The sequence below is a fragment of the Manacus candei genome, unplaced genomic scaffold (genome assembly GCF_025592945.1).
Source record: "Manacus candei isolate 608988 ecotype Guabito, Panama unplaced genomic scaffold, ASM2559294v1 h1tg000002l, whole genome shotgun sequence".
Taxonomy (NCBI): domain Eukaryota; kingdom Metazoa; phylum Chordata; class Aves; order Passeriformes; family Pipridae; genus Manacus; species Manacus candei.
In genome coordinates this window covers 12465001-12487087 of record NW_026138050.1, presented here as the reverse complement: position 1 = coordinate 12487087, position 22087 = coordinate 12465001, and the positions used below count along the sequence as shown (strand labels likewise).

Below are 22087 nucleotides of genomic sequence, written 5' to 3'. Positions count from 1 at the left end.
TACAATTCTCTAATACTCAGTGGAATTAATATGTTTACTGATACTCTGAAGGCTTGATTCATCTGTGTGTAGTGTGACTACTCATGTAATACCCATGGAACTATTAAAACCACTCCACTAGTTTAAAACTAAGGTGATACAGTAGTGAAAAAGCTTAGTGGTACTGCCAAGAATTATGGTAAACACCAGTTATTAAACTTTTATCCTGTCAGAGCTTGTTCCCCTCATACCCTCCTTCTACTTCTCTTAACTGTAATCTCCATTCTCCTTCACTGTAATCTTGAGGGATATTTTAAGAATCCCCCTATACAAGGAAAGGCTTGGCTATGATTGTAGGATCTGGTTTGACATCCATGCTGGAAATCATGAAGAAAAAATTGGGAGAGAAAGTAGAGGTACACTTAAACCTAGATTTGCATCCCTGGCTTCCTCAAGTGCTCCAAGCTTAAGGTGCTCAGTACCTTTGCTTCCAGTTTCTCCTTGAACACAGCAAGAGCTGCCAAATGCTTATCATGTTCCAAAACCAAAATCAGGGCACCTCTTCTGTACACCTCATCTTCAGTGTCCTCTCTTGCTTTTTGTTTAATAGATCCAGCCTATATCAGGTTATGTAGCATGACTTTTAACTTGAGAGTCTCTTACTTTAGCTTAAAAGTTGGTAGTAAATAACTGTGATTGTGAATATATTCATTTGAGGAATTTTCGTGCATGCTTTTTCTCTAAAAGAGGAGAAAAAAGGAGTGGTTAATATTTTTAAAGTAGGGTTTATCTCATTACTAGATCACATGGACTTTGCTCTCAGAGGGTGTTGGAAGAAAGCGTGGCTTTAAAATATTTCCGAGGGTTGTATTCAGCAGACTGGATAAACACGGTGTTAGGGAGTTACTAAAACATTGATTCCTAATCCAACAGACCAAAACTGTTACAGTCTATTGGGTCAATGCCTGGGACATGATAGACCATAACAGTTCCTTTGGACGTGTCAGGGGCTAATTATACACTTTTTAGTTCTCAGATCATTGACCTGATAGACCACGAAGAGGCAGATTAGAACACGCTCTAAGTATTGTCAACCTGAGTGCTTTAAAACTGAGGAGGAATTAAGAGCATTGTGGGAGAGTCAGAGAGAAGATGAAGGAGTGAAATGTTATTAATAAAAAGTGGAATGACATGGATATGGTCTGTATGGATTAGCCGTGTAATTTGCAATGTGCTCCAGGCAAGGTGAGGAAGTATTAGAAGAACAAACTTTAAATAACAATGTTGAAGAAATTAATCAAGAAAGAGGCAATTTACACTCTTGCATGTTTTTACTGTAGCGTTTCCCACCTCAAAGGAGTCTAAAGCATTTGATTAGGTATTTAAATAGAATTTTTTTCCACATACCTTTGGGCTTGTCAAGTTTCTAATACTCTAAGAACCCACCTGGGGCAAACATGAGATTGTAAGAATACAGCAGGAATGGGAATAGAACTTTTACCCATGTATCCTAAAGAAGTTTTTGCTGAAAACTGCTGTAGGGTGTTTCATATCTATGCATAAAAAAAGTAAGTCCTCATTTAAACCAAACTAGCAACCAACCTCTAAACTTCCTTTTGCGTTTCTTCAATGAATTCTTAAATAATCCTGGCAAAGTTTTCATTTGTGTGGTATTTTAGTTATAATATGAAAAAGTCATGCTGTCAAGTAGTTTGTAAAGTCATTCAAAACTTAATATAATGTAAAGGGAAAGAACTCTTGTTATTCACAATTGCTAAAGAAGTTTATAATCATAACTCTATGGAGTTAGGGGACTTCATTGTGGCTAAAATGATGGTTACTAGCAAACCATAGTAATCATTTTGAAATCAGAAACCAATAAAAAAGTATGTTTTTGAGGCATTATTTTAAAGATTATGTGATCTACATAAAGAATAAATCCCCTATTGAAATTAATGTACATTTTGTTATGTATTTTAGTAGATAAAATATTGATTCTTTACACAAGGCTGACTTCAAAATGCTGTACTCTTTGCCCTAAAGAGAGTGAGCAATTTATCCAAAATACAGTAATAAACAAAATTTTCAAATATAAATTAGAAGACTTCAAAAATAGCCTTAATTTAGCAGTCCTGGGTCATACTGCCATCAATTTACATTGCTGACATGGAGCACTTCTGAAGTAAAATTACAGGACTACTTCTTCAAGTATTTAATTTAAGTGCATAGAGTGTGTTAGTAATAGGCCAGTAATTTTAAAGCAGTTATGCCACTGAGATCAGTATGAATTCTACTATGGATTTTTGCTGTATTCAGAATTTCACTGATTAGTTTTAGGTTCCATGTTAAAATGTTAAGATCTACTTAAAAATCACCTGTGTTCCTTGTGCAGATAAATATGCATTCTTTAGACTCTGTATTATTAATAATAAATACATTTATACTAGATATAACATATAGTGTAATCATACATAGAAAAATTCCACTGATACAGGAGGTAATATGAATTAGACCCAAGTATATTTGTATACTGTTTAAAAAAATAAATAAATCAGGAAATAAAATGTGTGGATCTTTAATGTGAATGGTGAAAGGGCTACAGATTTTTCCACTGGTTATTATGTGAGATATAGGTTAAAAATAAGTTGTTTTTTTTGTTTGGTTTTTTTTTTGCAACAGCAATACTAAATTGCAAATTGCAGCATCAGTTTGCTGGAAATTTTTTTGATACAGTGTTTGAGGGGTAATGGAAGGAGGGAGGAGGGGAGTTTGTATGCAAGACATTGCCATGGCAGAATTACATCTGCCCCGTGTGCAGCGTGGACACCTTGTCTTTTCTCCAACCTGTTTTATGGCAACAATGTCAGGCTGTGCTAAAAGGAGCCTCTCTCTTGTAGCATTTGAATGGGTTATTTAGCTAGTTCAGTGTGAGGGCTAAAAAACTGCCTGCCCATCTGCTGGGGAAAGCCTGACATGAGAATACAAATTATGAGAAAGCACCTTCTGTTGTCCATTTTTCCCTTTAGGTTTTTTTGTCCTTGTTTTGTTTTTGTTTGGTTGGTTGGTTTGTTTTCTTTCTGAATAAATGCAATAATACAGGCATATCACTGGTTTTGGGAATGCACATTTCCATTAGTTTCCAGAAGAGTTAGGGGTTGGGTTTTTTTTTTCTTTCTTTTCTTGAGGGTGTGCTTTTTGCACTTGCAAAAGTACTTCTTGGTATTAAAACAAATTATTCCTGTGCAAGAAGTTGTATGAGCGATAGCAGGATGAAATTTAATGAGGGATTTCTTTTCTTTTCTGTCTCCTGCTGTCTTTGGCAGTCTGAGTTATGGTAGAGACATCTTGTCATTGGCTAAATCACGCTGAAATGTCCTGTACTGAGCACAAAGCAGACGCAAATGAGAAGCAATGCAGAGGTGCCTAACCTGGCAGGCAAATTAAGGGCTCGGTGGAGCTGCCTGGAGGCAGGGATTTAGTGCCATTTCAGACACTCAGGGGCACGAGAGAGACCCAGGGAGGCAAAGGGGACACAGGACCTTCTGGAGTGGCAGCTGAGCCTGGGCAGATGGATGAGCTGCCTTTGCTTGGGCACTGAGGATGAGCTTTAGTGATTTCTGTGCACTAATAGTTGCAGAAGTAGCTACATTAATTTATTTTGATGCAGGGTTTTCCTTTATCTGCTTCCAAGGGCCACCTCAAAATTTCAGAGAAGAGCATTTAGTGAACTGGTCAGGAATGGTGGTGGCAGGACAGCATCACCTTTTGACAAAGAAAGCAAGATATCCTCGTCTTCCCCTTAGTCTTGGCATCGTTATCAGTGGTTAGGTTGAACAAGCAGAACAATTCTGTTTTTCAAAAACAAGCTGAACAGTTCTGCAGAAAAAAAAACCTGACATTGAAGAAATTAGTCTAAAAGTAAAATATACTTTCCTGATGCACATCAGGTCAAACTGGTTACTGTTAGTGTTGCTGAAGCTTGATACTGCATGAATTATTTATAGTTTTATTCTCACTTCATTTAATGTATCTTAAAGGTATGACTGTGAAGTTGTTTAGTTGTCTTGTGTTGTGATTCAAATGCTATGAGTATGATAATGTACTTTGATCTTACAGTAATGGGAATATAAAGCATGATAATAGCAAAAATCAACCTTCTAATTATAGTTATTATGCTAATCTTAAAAAGTTTAAATTCTTTGATAGCCTTGATATTTAAATTTAGGACACCAGAAGGAGGGAGTTGGGGAGGACTTAATAAAGGGATTTTAAAGGGGAACTTTGTCCTTCCTTGAATATTGCAGGAGCCATTCAAGGAGCCAGTTGTCAGCTATATTACAGTTCATAGTGAAAAAGCCCTCAACATTAGAGTCCTCATAAGAGCAGCAAAGTCTTAACATTTAGAGCATGAAGGAAAAATAATATCTTTAATAATATAATGGAGAAATGTTTAGGTGTACAACATATAACTCTACTGGGAAAAATCCTTGCTACACTCAATAGTTAGCCCCAGATCCTTGGAGAATACAGTTTGGAATAACTCCAGTGAAAATGCTTTCAGTTAAGCTGCATCAATTTTACAGGCTGAGATTCTGATCCCTGAACTCTAAATACTGGCTGTGTTTGTAAATCCTGTGGTGGTCTTACCAGAAAAAGTCAGCTGATTAAATATAGTTTAAATCTTCCCACTGTAATTTCTGTGCACTGTTGTGTTTGCCTTCATCTGAATTTCTGATGTTCTGGGGCTCTGCACTGTTTGCAGCAGTTGCCATATTTTTGGGAGGGGGTCTGCACCTGTGTGTTAAGCAAAATTTTTTCTGTCTACTTCTGTGAAGTTTCTCAGCAAAGCCTAAGAATTCAGGTGTATGAAGCATAATCACTGTATGTTAGTGGATTATAATTTCTTTTCACTTCAAATTTCCTAGAGCTAGTATGATTATTTTTAGGGAAGTCCTGATTTCTTAAAATCCTTCTTGACCTTTAGTATGGCTTCTATTTTAAGGAGGCTCTGTGTTGCCAAGGAGTGGGATTGAAAACTTCTGGGAGTGCTGGGTGAAATTAGATGTGTGTCAAGATTTTGTACTGAAGTGTGTTCTGTGTGAAATATAAATAATGTTGAAAAGTCCAACTGTCATCCAACCTTTCAGGAAGAACAGGTCATTTGCCCCTACAAGGGTTTTTTACCTTTGTAGGGGCAAAATATGTAAACCTAAATGTATAAATTTCCAAGGCACAGCTGGGAGAGGTTCTGTAGATCTGAAGAGCAGCAGAGCCAAGGACTGCAGGGGGGAAAAGTAGTAGGTTGGTGCTTTTTTAGGAATGTGTAATAGTGCAAACACCCCTCTGGGTACATCCTTTCCCAGGCTGGGACAGCTACATGGAAACTTTTTGGGGCAGAACTCAGGGTGGCAGTCCATCCTCACCCTAGGCTGGAACTGTGCTTTGTGATGGTTGGATCCCTTAAGTCATAAAAACCCAGCAACTGAGACCCATTCTCTGAATCTCTTCCTCTCTTCCACTTCCAGGTTCTGAATTTTCCAATGATAAAGTAGGCAAATCTCTTATGTGTCAGGCAGGATCAGTGGGGGAGTCTGTACCAAATCTGTACCCAATCTGTTAGAAGTTTCTGCTCTTTCTGAGCTCCACTCTACTTAAGTTGCTAAGTACTTAAATACTTTATTTTAAAGTCTACTTAGATATAGAAAACTTAATAAAAGTTGTATGTACTAATGTTTAACTGAATTATTAGGGTTTCAGTATTAAAGAAAACTTTCACCCCAACTTAATAGTGAGGAGAATTCCCATTTTTTCCATGTGTAAAGGAGGCTGAAGTTCAGTATTGTACTGAAGATGGTATAAAGCAGAATTTCACTCACTGTTCTGGAATCTATTTACCATTCCAGTAGCTGGGATCATTGCTGTTAGTGTTTATGAGGATGGGAAATGTTAAGGGAATTTTGGAAGAGTTTGAAGGGAAGTCATAAATATTCCTTAGACAGAAATGCTGATAATATTCTAACTTAATTTTTCCTGATGGAGCATGTAAAGAACATGTATCTCAAAAGCTAATCATTGGAATAGCAGGTACCTCAAACTAGAAACTCTCAGGATATGTAGATTAAAAGCAATTTAAAAAGAGAGTCAAGACTAAACACACCTACAGAAAAGATTCCTGTAGAACTAAAAGCTAAAAATGCTTTAGTAATTACAAATAGTAATTGCTACAAATAGTAATTACAAATTGTTGGCACGTTTCTACTAATTTTCACATATATGACCTTATCTAAGCTTCCTTTCAGCGTTGATATGCATGTGGCTTCTGTGTCAGGTCAGGAGGCTTTAGAATAAGTGTGTGGAAGTTTTTCCTGTACTACTTCAGCACAGTTAATGTGATTGTGTGAAGCAAGACAGCGACAGAGAGCTCTTCTTGAAAAATGGGCAAGTGCTATTTTTATAGTAAAGTACTGACAAAATAAATTTATGAAACATCTTAGGTCTCTTAATAGACTTGTGCCAGTATAAACAGGCTAAAGAAATTAGGTTATGGTATTTTTTAATTTTTTTTAAAAAAGTTGGATAGTCCAGAAGACCTAATTTCTGTGAGTACATAACATTTACTGAAGTCATTTGTTATTAGTAATATTTTTCACTAGATAGTATATATAATAAAAACTTTAGTCGAGCTTCACTTTAATTCCTCTTCCTCACCTGCTTAAATATTTTGGTTTAATACTCTATTATACAAGTCTTTTAATTCAGTGACCTGCTTTAATTTAGAACAGGCTACTTTTAGTGAGGTGATAAAGCTGAACCTGAAAATATTTTGTTATTCTCTTTTAAATTTGATGCTGCAGAGTATGGGTGTGATTCTGACAGCTGAAGTTTCCCTGGCCACCTCATGCCATCAGAAAAACTTCCAAACAATAGTTGGTTTTATAGTGCAAGCCCCATGCCTGTCCCAGTACAAAATATTAGTTTAATAATGACTGAAGATCATTCCTGAGGGCATAAGCTCTAACTTTGCTAATGAAGAATCTTGTAATAAAAACTCTTCTATAATAAAAAGTGCAGTACAGAAAGATGCATGTAGAAAATCATGCTTCTTTTTATTTTGAAGTTACTCTGTGAAAAATAGTGCCAAGATTGGAAATGCTGACAGAGCATAATGAGATTTCTCTCCTAAAGCTGTTGTCCATTCTACCACAACTTGCGTCTTTCTAGGGCAGTTTAGCAACAAGCAAAAATTCACATGAGGTTTCTTCACAGAAGTAGTTTTGTATATTAAACAGTCATAGCCAGGATAAGGCTCAGGCTCCAGTGATTAAAGAGCTTCAGAAAAAACAATAAACCCTGTTTTATGCTACAGTGTGGCATGTTTTCATCTAACTCACAGCATCAAGGAGAGGGAAAGAAAGCATGTAATGCATTGGATATGCAAAAGGTCTGCTGGGGAGAAAGAGCAGGTGCCAAAACAGGGAGGTTTATGTCAGATGTGGGGCCTCAGAGGCAAGTATTTGTTAGGAGTCTGCCAAAGGGGCTACAGGGAATGGAGCAGAGGAAATTAGAACATATTCAAACCTTCTGAAGATGGCGTAACTACCCCAAAGGAAGAAAGCGCATCTAAATCACTTAATAGTACTTTTGTTCTCTCCTTCTGTTCTTGTCTGAGTTCAGGAAACATATCAAGTGTTTAAATATTATTTATTTTTTTTCAAACTTTAAAAATATCTTTATTACCATACTGGTAAAAAACGTATTAGTTTTCAATTTGCTAGGAGAAATAAGGAATTGATATATAGGCTTGAGAGGAGCAATAGTATGAAGTGTGTTTGCCCTTGGGAAGTAGCTGCTGGGATGGAACACAGCCATTTGGAGTCCCAGCAGCACATTTTCATGACCCACACTGTCTGGGTTTCCATCAGAGAGCTCAGACTGCCAAAGGGTGCCAGTCCTACACTTAAAAGGATTGCACTTAGCCCAGGGTGTGAGTATCTAGCAGGCTGAATATATCCAATTGTACATTGAGATCAACGTGTTAGTCATGTTATCCTTTCAATTTTTTTTTCTGTTAATCTCCCTTATAACCAATAACAACTTTTAAAATGTTATTTAAACAAAAAAAAATGTTTTCTAGTTTTTAAATCTGTGTTCTTTTACATCTGAAGTATAAACCAGTGAGCAGTAAAAATTTAGTTCTGTACTTTTGCCGTTAATACACAAATTAAATTATGAAAGTGATTCTGTATTTTAATAGAGCAGGGCTTATTGTATAATAAAGTTGGGTCCACTTACATTTCTTGTACATTTTTGAATCATTAAAAGTGTAGCAGTGATGAGGAACACTAAACCGACCTAAAACGCGCCATGAATTTTCATCATCTCTTCCTTGTGAGACTTTTAAGCCTTGTATTCTCAGTATAGTTAGTGCAGAAATTTGGTCTTTGAGGGGAACAGCCCTACATCTTCAAAGGACTGAGCTGGGTTAGGTGTCCTTTGCCAGGTCTGCTTTCCAGCTGCTTTAAGACAGATGGAATGTGATGCACCAGAGTGTCAGCTTTGTTCTGAAGGACTCTGTTTGCAAACTTTGGGGTTGTCCACACTTAGGAAGAAAACTTGTGTAGGGCTGCCTCTGATGAGCAGTTCTCCCTCTAGGTCTGTGTGAACAGTAATATAGAATTTAGTTAAATAAAAAACTGCCACTGTAAAAACATTAAAGCCATCCAGCTTCTAAAAAATTTATTGTAATTGTAACAAATAACACCTAATTAGTTCTATAAATAAAAATGAACTGGCTTATCAAACTCCAGCATCTAGTCTTTTCATTCTCACAGATGCTATGCTGACCAGTATGTAACTTTCTACTTTTAAAACTTATTTATGGAGTTGTGAAATTAATTTTACAAAATCAAAACACAGGGAAAACAGTATCTTCCTAGGAAGCAGTGTAACAAGGAATGCTTATAGTAGATGGTTTTTAAATAGGTATCACTCTGGGTTCCTTTCTTTTTTTAATTAGTTTTCTACTGACAATTACTAACGAGTTGGTTAGAACAAAGTAAGATTTCAGAGCAGTTTCAATAACGTTTGCCATTCCAAAAGACAAATTGCAGGGTGTTCTGGGTTCTTTTTGTAGGTACTAACCCAGCATATTATCCTTGCAGATAATTCTGTACTTTGGCATCTGAACACAGAGAGTCCTGGGCTCAGTGTTCCACTGTTCTGAGCAGAGATAAAAAAAAGGAGTTTCTCAGTAACCTGTTTAGAGATAGTTTTTAAGGAGAAGTGATCTTTTCATTTAGGTGAGAGGGCAGTTTAATAACTTTGTAGAAATTAATCAGAAGGGTTTTCTGTTCAGCAGTAGCTGGTAAGTCTGCATTGCTACTGGCTGAATCCCTTTTAGGCAAACCTCTAACTTTTTCTCTCTATATAATTATCACAAGAGGTGATAGCAGTAAATACAGTGACAAATTATGCTACCTAAGAAATGCAGAGTAGCTCTGTATTTATATTGTGAAATCGATCCCCTTTTGTTTTGTTGTTGTTTTTTTTTAATTCATGTCTTTAGCATTACATGCAAGGTAAATCTCATTAGCTTGTGAAACTGTTGCAGATGACAAAATAAAGAGTAAAACTAGCAATTCTACATCCAGGTGAAAATGAAAGAATATTCAGTTTGATCACTAAGTTCACACTAAAAGTATCTCTGGTAGGGCAGAGGCAATGAACAGATATTGCTTTTGGATTTAGTCAGTGCTGTCCCTGTAGTACAGATTGCAGATTCCTTGTTTTGTTTTTTTCCCCTAAAATGTGAACCTCTAAGTAACAAGGTTCACAGATTTCAAAATGAAAATTTCAACTCTCTTTAATACATTGTAGGTGAAGTAATAAAAATAGATTTTGTTCTCTTGGGGTTTATATCTTCAAGGTTCTGTTACCCCTAAGAGATGTTTGCTCCTGAACAAAATAGTTTTCAGTAGGATCCTCAGGGTACTTAAAGCTTGCAGAGCTAAGTTGTTCCAGGTAGTTCTTAATACTAGCCAGACCTAGTCCCTTCTGGCTCCTATTTATTAGGCTCTTGCATTTTAAAGCTGTGCAGAACAGAGAGTTGGAGTATCTCTATGTGCCTGGCAGTGCAGGAGGCAGGAGCTCTGTGCAGTTGGGAGTAAAACAAGTAAAACTTGTGAACCCAAGTGTTAAAACTTCACCCAGGTTCTTTATTAATCCTGCACAACACCAAAACATTGCAAGGAAGCTGTGTATGTGCATATAAAGGAATCATTCGATGTTAATCCTTAAACATGGTTTCCACTAACCCAAATCCTGTTTGCCTTGACTTTGGAAAGGACAAATCAGGATTTGTGGCATAAGGAAGTTTTCCACATTTTGAAATATTAGTGTATTTAGCATTTCTCTTTTTATGTTACCTGGTTTATAAAAGAATTTTGCAAGAGAAGGTTTATATGAAATTACTCATATCTCTAGCTTATTCTCCTAAGACTCTGCAAAAGACTTTTCAATGTATTTGGATGACAGTATATGAGAATATACTATGTCATTTTTTTTAACAAATAGCAGAAAATTAATTTTCTGATTGCAGTTATATTAGACATAGAAAAAGCAAAATATTTTACTTTTGATATCCTCCTTTCAGATGCACAAAGTAAATTGCAATTTAATTTTTTTTTCCAAAGCGCTTTTTACATATTTTGCAGTAGTGCCCTTTAATAGCTATATCAATATATTGTTTTATTTTTATTAGACTTCATAAATATATTGACATATCTGTAACACTAAACATGAAGCTTCCAATGCAAGAGTTTGTACATAGTCCATATCCAAATGTCACCATTATTTCATTTAAAAGATCCCAGCATGTCTACCTCATGATCCTTATGAACTCTATAGTACTGAAATACGTCAACACTTTTTCTTGCTACATTCATTAAAATTAAGCACCCTTCCCCTACCCCATCTGTAAACATCAAGTCAATTGGCAGCTAGCACATTTCCCAGTCAGCAAGCAGTATTGTGAATTTTATCTTCTCTTGCAGAAATCAATTCGTCTTCGTTGCAGCAGATGAAATTTCTTGTAACACCTCTGCAGGTAACAATCATTGATACTTCTTGATGCATCCATCCAGGTCTCAATATCCTTTTTCACATGCTGCATTGAATCGTAAGACAAGGCGTAGGAAAGTCCAGAGTTATAAATCTTTGGGATTAGTTTGATTAATTTGTAGCTTCAGCCTATAGGTTCTGCCATAGAAAAGCTGTTAGGTTATTGTGCTGGCTTTGGTGTTTTGTGTCCAGTTTAAATATCATATGGCCTAGTACATAAGGATGTGTTAAACCTTCTGATAAAAACTTACTGGGCAGTGCAATCAAGACTGTGACTTTCAAAAAGCCAAACCAAACAGAACTGATGAAAAGAGTAGAGGCTTAGATGTTTGTAGGACATTGTAAGTGCTCTAGATTTAACAATTTTCTTTTCAACTCTCTGGGGGCAAATGATGCCCACAAGGGTACAGCAGACCCTAAAGCACTCACAAAGTCTATCCTATGGATAAGATAGTGGGAGAGAGGGTCTGTGCCTTCAGAGGATCGCTCTCTAGTAAGTAAAAAGTCTTGATATACTATCATGTTGTAAGCCTTGGGTACAGAAGAATGAATAATGTCTTTAAAGGGTAATGGTATTTTGTAAATATGTTGAATATGTCAAGGGATTTTCTCTCTTTTAAGCAATAGAGTTTGAACAAGTTTAGTCTTAATTCAGGTAAGGATGGTATTATATTGCTATACATAAGAAATCAAAAGGCAATATAAATAGTAATAGTGATGGGACTTATTCTGCCAATAATGTTATGCAAAAAATCGAGTTCATAGAAGTTGCTCATATTGAAGGATGAAAGGGAATATAGTGTGAAACAAAATGTTGGTGTTAAGAAGTGTTTATTTATAGAGTTTTATATTAGCAGAAATAAGTGAAAGGTGATGAGATTTCTGTTTATGCCATAATGTTCTACATAGCAACAAATAAAGAGCATCTATGTATGAAAAAGCAAATCATAGCTAAACCCAAAATATGCTAAAATTGTAGTAATGTCTATGGTAGCTACAGCAACTTTGGTGGTAATCTGAAAAGTTCTTCTGTTATAAAAACCTGATTTAACATGGGTTTTTCCAAGTCCTATATCATGAATAAAATACATTTTGCGAAGTCAATACCTGTCACATTCTTGACATCACTAGACTTGGATTTTGGCTTCCATTATTTCCCTTGAGCTTCCTGCTCAGCTCTTCATTGGAGTGAGCTCTAGTAGGAAGGCTATTAATTTGTAAATCTAAGCCTTGCTAAGTCAGAATAAATATAATTATTTTAGCAATTTTTATACTTGGAATTCTTGAGTAAAATGTGGGGTCTGTGGGGCCTGTTTTGCAGAGTGAACCCTTCTAAGCAATAATTTTTGCTCTAGTAAAGACATTTTTTCTGCTCAATTCAGGCACAATTTAAGTGCCCAGGACTGCATTATACACATTCTGTATTGGAATTCAAGTAAAAAATATGACACTCTTATTTATCAGTACATTCAGTGAACTTCACACAAAAGGAAATAGATCTCTGTGTATATTTATTAAAACTTTTCAGTTTACCAGCTGATTACCTCTGTTGAATTGATTCAACAATAAGGGATTTTTGTTAGGTATGTTTTTGACCATGTGATAAACACATCCCTCATAGGTGACTGTAGGTGCCTTTTTTTGCTATAAGATATGAAGTGGAAAGATAATGAAAACCTGTGTCTGCTGTTTCTAATATACTAAAGTTTTAGTAACAGAATTTAAAGGACTTTTGGCTTTATAAAAAAATAACTCTCTGGCCCGTATTCCTGGGATTCAAGTTGCCAGAGTTGAATTTGGTCTTTTGAATCTGTAAGTTGACTCGCAACTAATTTATTGTCTGATGTTTTCTGTTTTAATACGTGGAGCTACATAAACATAGAGTTGCATAAACCTTTAGAACCAAAGTTAACCTTCCTGTGGTTTTTCAGATGCATGCAAAACAGCTGCAGTATGATTTTATAGTGCTTTTTTTAGTGCTCCTAAACTCAATTGCAGTAATTTGACTGTGTTTGTAGAATTGATATAAAGTGAAGATACTGATAATATGCTCAATGTTTGAAATGTGAGTATATGTATGTTTGTATTGTTTCCTTGTAAAGAATGTGTGTCTTTGTAGGCTTCAAATAGTGATATAACAAGTAAAGTTTTGGTTGGAAATTTGTCATCCAATGGAAATGGGAGGTCTTGGGTGATTCTGCTGGTAATATTCACTCTTCTCTCCCTAATACTTTATCATTCCTGCCAGAGGATACTTAGCCCTCAGCCACACAATAATCTTATTTGATTTGGGAATAAAGTAATCTTCAGTAGATAAATGTGTTAATGAACAGACATCGTGTCCATATACACATTTCTATTTAAGTATGTGTATCTATTCTTGAATGCACTTTACCTAAGGAAAAACCTCTTCAGGTGTCTGCCAGAGGGGTCCTTCCATGGGAAATTTAAAAGCATTTCACTCCTGATTGCATCCAGTGCATTCTGAGGCTAAAAATAATTACTCTTCAGAAGAGAAGTTCTGCACTTCTGGGATAGATCTTCTCTGGCAGGAATGATTAAAGGGTTTGCAAACAGATCTGAGCTAGAACAGAGGCAGGGAAACTATCAGAAACCTCCTAGCAGTGTGATGATGGAATTTTAACAAGGATCTCTGAAGACCTTCCTCTAGCAAATCTCTGACAAGAGTTACATTAGGGGAAAATTAATCCTGAGGTTCTTGGCTGATGGGGGCAATGGGCATCTTGCCCTGTCAGGTCTGGATAAATCAGAATGAGACCCAGAATAAACCCTTGGTTTATTTACGTGTTGGTTGCAGAACATTGTTCATTTTGCATCTTTAGCATTTTTAGTGGATTTTTCAAATCAGTGCTCAATCTATTTTTTTTTCTTTTAGGTTTTATAAGATCAAAATTCATAGTTTGTAAAGAAACTATATTTTTAGTGTCTCTTCCAAGTGCATCCTAGGAGGTACCTGCATATTACACTTTATGTTTTTTGTGTAAAAATGAGACAGGATCATTATTCTAGATTTATATTACTCTCTCTCTCTTCTTCCAGTTTTAAACTGTTATCCAACCTCCATGTACAAACAAAATAATCCAGTGTGGATGCATGCTTCATATTATTTTTCTCCCAAGTGTATTTGCAAGGGTTTTGGAATAACAGAGAGAGAGAGGCAAGTGTATATATAAACCTGAATTTACAATGAAGTATGGTGGAAGTGGATATAACATCTGTCCAATTGTGACTGTATTTATTTACATTTCTGAGCAGAATCAGCCCCAGGAGGAGGGATTGTGTGTTTGAGTGTGCACGCAAAGGAAATGCTTTATAATGCTTTAAAAGTTGACAGTCTTAGATTAAGTTATTGACCTCCACTTGGAGAAAGATACAGTCTCCAAAATAGATTAAACATTCTGAAAGGTTTAATTTTATAACTCTAGGAAAGATGTTGCATACAAGCAGGCAGCTTAAAGAAACAAACACTGGAGTTTGTACTGTTGAAATATTTGAAGAGAAAGAATCATGGCCATTTTTAAAAAATGCAATTGCTCCAATCACTGCAATTTTCCTCTATACCATCATTAACCTGTCAGCACTAACACTGCCACAAATGTAATTTATTAAACAGTAGCAAATATAGAGATACTTATTTAAAAGCAAATCAGTATTGGATGAAGTGCTTAAAATGGTGCCTGTTGTGGCAAACCTACCTCTTCTGTGTTATATGAATAATTTTAGCCGGTCAAAATTTTGCAATACATACTTGTATACATCTCATTGACCTATTGGTGTGTCTGGTAGGAGATATTGATCACATCAAACTCTTGCAAAAGAATTTTGAGCGAGTATAATCCAAACTGCCTTGGAAGAATGCAGCTTCAGAGGTATTTCCTTTCGCCTGTTAGAATTACTGTGGGAAGACATATGCTCAGTTGTGAGAGGTTCTTCCCTTTTAGTGTTGCTGCCAATGGGTTTGACTTCATTTCATGAAGCAATTTGACTGGGAAAATAACCATTTTCTATGAGATGCTTTTATTATTATGTTCTGCTCTTCCGCTAATCAAATAAAAAATGAAGATGAAGGAGCATCTGTAAGGTCTTTGTGCCAGTATTTATTTAAGGCTGTGCTGCTGTTCCCTGTGAAAAATGGCAGATACTGAAGTTTTTGCTCTGGAAAGACTAGGAAATGTTGCACTAATGCACAGAATTAAACTTCTTCTATAAATTCAAGTGTCCTTTATGTTGGCAGTTTAAACTTGCCTTTACTGCCGCTGTAAATAGTTGCTTATATGGAATTCCATTTGTTACAGCTTTTACTGCTCTCGGTAGTTGTGTGGTAAAGACGTCCAGCTATCGGATCAGTTGATAAAAATCAGTAAACACTTTGATTATCCTCTGTTCTTCTTTCATGAAGTTTGATTAATTCCTTTTTCTCACCCAGTGAAAACACTGGCAGCCCTCGCTGGCATCTTTTGTCACTATCTCTGTGACAGCTCTGCCTTCCCCGTGCTCGCAGTTCTAGGTCAGTTCACATGGCTAGTCAAATGTGACAACATGACAAGATTAAGTAAAGCTGAGGTTCTGTGATTTGTAAATGGAGGATTTGCAATGTGAAGCTCCTTTGATAACAGAAGTAGTGAATAATCTGTGTTTGTCCTCAACAAGTGCGTTAGAAGCAGGCGTGCATCTTCTGGGCTGGTTTTTTTTAATGAAGCAACTGGATTTTTTTTTTCTCTCTGATGGACTGGAAATAGTGCCCATGAACAATGGTCCGTGTGTGTGCATGTTTGTATACCTATATACAATAATTAAATGAGCAAGAATTCAGTTTTAGCATCTTGAGATTATCATATTCCTTCTAAAACATTAAACAAAAAACACTCTGGTTGCATTCTGCACAACTTTACACACAAGCACAAAAGACTGCTTTCAAATTTAATAAACAAAGTACTCAGTATATTTTTTATTGAACGAGATAAGAATTTCCTCAAGGTCTATTTCCCTAAAATATAACAGCAATAGTAACAGGAAAATGCTTTACAAATCGAAGAATTACTTGGTTTTTATTGGAATAGAGCTGGTTTTAGTTGATGGCAAGCCACAGTTTCCCCAGTGGCTTTTTTAAAGAACTTTATATGAATTCTCAGTTCCTTGGATAGAGGGTACACAGAAAGATAGTGGTGGTAGCATAGAATTACTATGGGAGATTTTTGACAAGGCATCAACTGAAATTCCCACATTTGTGTAAATCCAGACAGCAAGACTGAAACTTGAGTGAAAGCTTTTAAGCTGAGATCTGTCCCTGAGATTGCTCCATAGCAGTTATTCAGCATCAGCTCAGGGCAAAGTCACCTGTGCTGCTGTTTGTTACACTTCTGTGTTTCTGCAAAGTAACCAATATCAATCATGTTTGGTTCAATGTTTAAAACGGTGGTAGCTCAGCTTTGGCTGGCTGTAAACATCTCACAAATTTCAGAAAAATCTTTGCTTGACAAACAGAAGTAAAAATGAAAACCACATCTGAGCACCAGTAACCGAAATTTCTGCAAAATCTGCCTGTCAATTAACAAGAAAATAAACTGGCCAAATTGAGCTATGACATAAATAAGTAAACAGTCAAGAATTGGAAATTCATCTCTACATAGGGAAAATTCTGCATAGGCTTCTCAAGTTTCTCCTTGCTCCAACCTGCAGGAAAAAGTAAACACAGCTTTTGATATTTCAGCAATGACATATTTATGAAGATCCTTTCACGGAAACCTTTCATTATCACCCTCTCCCTGGAATACCCTGGTCAAGTTTCTTATCTCTGGGAAAACCTAGGAATGGTAGTGCTGTACTCACAGGAAATCCCTTATGGCTCTCCAAGCATCCAGGAGTTCAGCACTGCAGTACACCTTGAAGTTTCCCTGTTTCCTTGTGCTACCTGTCTCTTCCCAATTCTTTCTCTGCTCCACATCATAAATCTGTAGCACATTCTGGGTCATGAAGGAGGAAGATGACATGCAATAACATATATTATGGTCCTCTCTTTTGCAGTGACCTTAGTGTTTGATAATGGGCATTTAAAACTGTGCACAAAGAATTTTAGCATTCTTAACCTTTCCAATCAAGCAAAATGACCAGAAACCGTTTTTACCAACAGATTTCAATTTCCTTGGTCTCATGTTAAAACTTCAGAGACATCTTTCTCCGTGGCCTTCTGAGATATGGAGAGAGACTCACTGGTCATTCAGGTGACTGAAGTTGCTTGGTGTTAATGTCTAAAATGAAGTTAGTTGCTTGGTTGCAGGTGCTTTGAACACCATAAGCAGATACCATCCTACTGCAGTGAGGTGAATTTTAAGTTAAAGGGCCACCACTGCTGCACAGGTTTGACCCACTAAGCCTGAAATACTGCTCAGCAGTGTGGTGTGTGACTGGGGTGGACAGGAAGGAACTCTGCTGCTCATGTCATCACAGTTTTGTGACCCAGAGAAACAGCACCGTGTTAGGTACTGGAATCATTTATCTGGACAAGGCCAGATGACCCTTGCTTTCCTTATATTCCTTCCACTTCTTTACTAAAATCTTCACACTTTTGTCTAAAATTTCACTTAGGTCTTCCTGTACCAGAGGGGAGCTGTGGATTGCCCCTCCCATGCCACCTGCCAGTGGCAAGAGGCACATCCTGCAGCGATGCCCATTCCCTGGGTGAGCAGGCAGGAGCACCCAAACACCCTGCACTGACCTCTCCAACTTCACCACAACCCACTCCTTCACTTGCCTCTCTGTGACATCCAGTAGTAATTGTCAGCACAACAATTTTGGTAATTTAAGGTTATTCTGGTTAAAGGTTCAACACATATAGGTCTGAAGAAGAAACTATTTTTTCACTTGGTTGTTCACTTATAACCAAAGCTGGTAAAGAATGGATAATATTTTGGAAAACTTAGAAATATGAGCTTTTCAGTGGTACACACACTTTGCTTGTAATATGCAAGTAATGGGGGATGAGATCTCAGCTAGATTTAGCTGAGGTAGTGACCAATTCTTAACTTCACTCTTCATAGTTCTTAAGCACATTCATAATTTTCTTTATTTCCTCCAGCGATGTGTAGATATGACAAAATGTGTTAACTTGGTTTTTATTTGTGTGGTGAAATTTTCCTTACTGATGCTGTTATCAAACCCTACAATATGTATGTTATTAAGAAACTTCTAAATGTGTCCAGTATTGGATCTCCACTGCTACATCTGTATGGAAATACAGCTGTAGTACTAAAGAACTTAAAATCTTGAAATTGTAATTACAATTAGAGAGACTGTAACAGTACCTACTGCTGAAGACTTATATATTCCATTTAAAAAGCCCTACTAAAATAAATCTCTCAATTTCCCATTTTTAATTCTTTTTTTTTTTTCATTGGTTCCATGGACAACAAATTGTCCTTTATGTAGTATTTTAGCATTTTTAAACCCTCTGCTGAAGATGATTTACAAGATTGAGGAGTAACATAAGTAAAGAACATAGATGATGGATAGTTTACAGTTGTATTTACAAATGTCAGCATGGCTACACTTTTTTTTCTCAGTTATTTCCCAGTAAGTTGTTAGTCCAGCTATTTAGGAACCGCTGTCAGTATGGTAACAAAATGCTAGCAAACATTTTTTTTTTCCCTTTATGTCCTGAATACATGTCCCAGATACTGGAAATTAGTGGAACATACCTTGTGCTAATTAATGATGCATCAAAATCATTCATCGGATGTGTTCTTAGGCAAGGATTTGTGAATGCACGTATTGGTTTCGATACACAGATTTAACATCCTGTAAAATACACACAGATAATCCCATTGACTATTAATTTATTCAAAATACTTGTCCTAAATTTTAGTTAATTGTTTACCTAGAATGATTATTTCCAGTGTAAATGGTCACAAAGTGTTTAAATGCCACTAATTTTAACGAGGAGTAAGCATGCTGGCAATAATAGTGAATAAATGCACCAGTGTCTGTGTGACTGAAGCAGCTTACTGATTTGCAGTGTGACAATATAGTTTAAATCCTTCTTACTATTTTCAGCATGGAAATCAGAATCTATTCTGCTAACCTTCTGAGCTTCTAAATTTGGTGTCATGCAAGGGCGTGTTTAAAAATTAGCATTTAAAAAGAAACCCACTTGCTTTAAGTTTAAGCTGACACTGTTCCTTTCCTCTGTGGAAATGAAATTTATTAATCATAATAAAACCATCATATTCTGAAGGTAGAGGTCACCCTGAGGAGGAAAAAAAAAAGCCTATTCATCACAGAGGAATTTCAATGCAATTTTTTTTTTCCCAGATAATACCTGAGCATGTGTTCTTTCCCCTTTGGAAATATATTCTTCCATGTTTGTGCTTACATATGTCAAGTGTATTTAGGAAGGTGCAAAAATGAGAACTTTGTGATTTAATTTCACATACTTTTTTTTTCTTTTACAGAAGATTTGGAAGAATGCTTTTTATGTTTTATTTTGTGTTTACATTGCCCACATTTGTTTAAGTGGAATTTCAATATCCTGTAAAAGAAAAAGAAGTGGTTCTTATTTTAACAAGAATATATACATTACTAATTCTGAAATATCATTTCCATGTTAATATCACAGTACAAACTTTAGCATTGTCATAATATAAATGTAAAACATTCTTTTTAAGGAGCAAGGATTGACTTTGCTCACAGTTCTCACGTTAGGATTACTTCACAGCTTTTTTGTTTTAAGGAAGAAACATTGTTTATATAGTAGGATGAAAAAAGCAAAGTAAAACACTGACAGTAAGTGATTACTACTTTGGCAAAAGAATAATAAAATGCACTCAGAAGTCAGTGCTGGGTTGAAACGGTCATATTTTCATCTTTTTAAATTGCTTAATGTGTGTGTTTATCCATATTTTCCCCTCAGTTGTCAAGATTTCTGTCAAATCATGATACAATATTAGCAACGTGTTTTATTACATAAGTGTTGTAAATTCGCCAGTTACTTCAGCAGTTGACTTAAATATAATAATAATTTAATAATGCCCAAACAATATGTATTCAGGCTTGTTCCTTCCTTGCAAGTGGCCCTTGCATTTAGGCTACTTAATCCCCTGTCATGGGTGCCCCAGGAGACTGTTTTGTGAGGCACTGGGACATAGTCAAGGATCCTGCAGGAAGAGGGTGTAGGATGGACACAAAATGCAGCCCTTAATCTTGGCCAAAATTAATGTGATTGCTACAAATCTAAATTTACAGCCCTTGCTCAGTATTGCAGCAAAGAGATAGAAAAAAGAATAAAAAGAAATATACTGAGTCCCATTGCTTTAAAAATAATAGTCATAGCATTAAAACTGTATAATAGTCCAGGCAGTTCCTCCTCTGTGTTACTTGGGCCATGAGGGAAATTTTATAATGCTGAAAACATGTCTAGCTTTGAATTAATTGTTTTCCCTTTCTAGATGTCTTCTTACTGTTTGAATGAGATTTGGCTGAAAAGAATTCAAATTTTATACTGATGTTTAAAATGGAACCTCAGACTTTAAAAATAGGCATACAGAGGTAATGTCTTCTTCACTTCAGTGTAGATGGACAAGACCTAAGAGATTCTCTTATGGCTACTATCAAATCTCTAAATTATATTTTCATCCAAATGTGGAGGGGTTACCAAGGCTGCGGTTTATGGAAGTTCTTCCTACTACAGAGGCTCCAGAGGGAGGGATCAGTGTCAAACCTGCTCAAAGAACTCTTAGTCTCCCTTTCCAGCTCAAAGAATCCCAAAGCCATTTACCCAACACAGACTGTTGTGATCGATTTTCCTTCTGTTTTTTTTTCAGTGGGAACTGCCTGTTTTCTTTGTTGTTAACTGCCTTGGATAGTTTCCAAAAATAGGTATTCATGGATATCAAACATTTAAATAGAATTGCTATAGAAAGAGGAATTAATATGTTTTATATAAGTCTTATAGACCTATTTTCCTGAGTTTGAGACGAGGTCTTAAGGAAAGTGATTGCCTAACACAGTGTTAGCCCTGGATATCCATGTATACCTTTGGTAGCGAGGACTTCTCTGCCCAAATCTAAAGTAAAAGTAGGTGTGGAGTAAGATATAGAGCCCACATTCCTGAACTTGTGGTACTTTAACAGCTTAACTCATTTTTAATGTGTTATCACTTCACAGAAATTTGGATTTACTAAGTAAACAGGACAGCACACCGGAAGGCATTCAGCTACAATGGTTTTACTTCGTACTGAAACACCCAGATTTTAGAGTACTTTATAAAAACATAGATAAACTTTACATTTGCTCCAAATGCTGGACTCTGTTGATGGGAAAAAATGGTTAATTCACAATACTGAGTATTAACGACGTGCACTTGGAAGTTTGAACTTTCTGAATTTTTTTCTACTTTTTATTTTTTTCCATCAAAGTATGTGGTTATATATACTTGGAAAGGGAAAAGCATGTGAATTCTGCAAATCTGTGACCCTGGGCTTGTTCAGAGAATCAGGGATGGGAATGTAAAGTCTCTCTCTTTTCCGTGCCGAACCCTTTTGCCTTCAGCCAGCACAGTTGTCCCAGCAGGTTATTTACTGGGATTTCCATACGAAATGAATCCCTCCTAATCTTGCAAATTTTGGCTCAGCGAGATGGAGAATTAAAGACTACCTTGTCTGTGATGATTTCTGCTCCTTCCTTGAAGATGTCCCTGAGTGGGTGGGAATATCTAGTTCAGATAATTTGGACCTTTTCTCTACCTCACAGCCAGGACCCACAGTTGTGGGTGGTGGAGAATTGCATATGCCATGGGAACATTCCTTTCTCAGCTTTCCCTCAGCTGATTAGCTAGAAATCCACTAATCAGATTCCACTTGTGGAGGAGCAAATACGTGATAAAATAAGACAACTGGCCTCTTTTCAAAAAAGTGAGTTCATATATGTATCTCAAAAATAAGGTAGTTACACAGAATGAGACCAGTCTGTGGTTAAT

General features: G+C 36.3%; 1 protein-coding gene across 28 annotated transcripts in view; it reads left to right on the top strand.

Moving 5' to 3' along the window:
* RBFOX1 (RNA binding fox-1 homolog 1) overlaps nt 1-22087 on the top strand; it is a 1149451-nt gene that overhangs the window by 1122532 nt on the left and 4832 nt on the right. For 3 of the 28 annotated variants that reach the window (XM_051793308.1, XM_051793550.1, XM_051795434.1), the window contains one exon: nt 11031-11083. The exons of the other annotated variants lie outside the window; for them this stretch is intronic. In XM_051793308.1, the coding sequence (XP_051649268.1) occupies nt 11031-11083 (53 nt within the window). The remainder of the gene's footprint in view (nt 1-11030; nt 11084-22087) is intronic. 28 annotated transcript variants of the gene reach the window in all.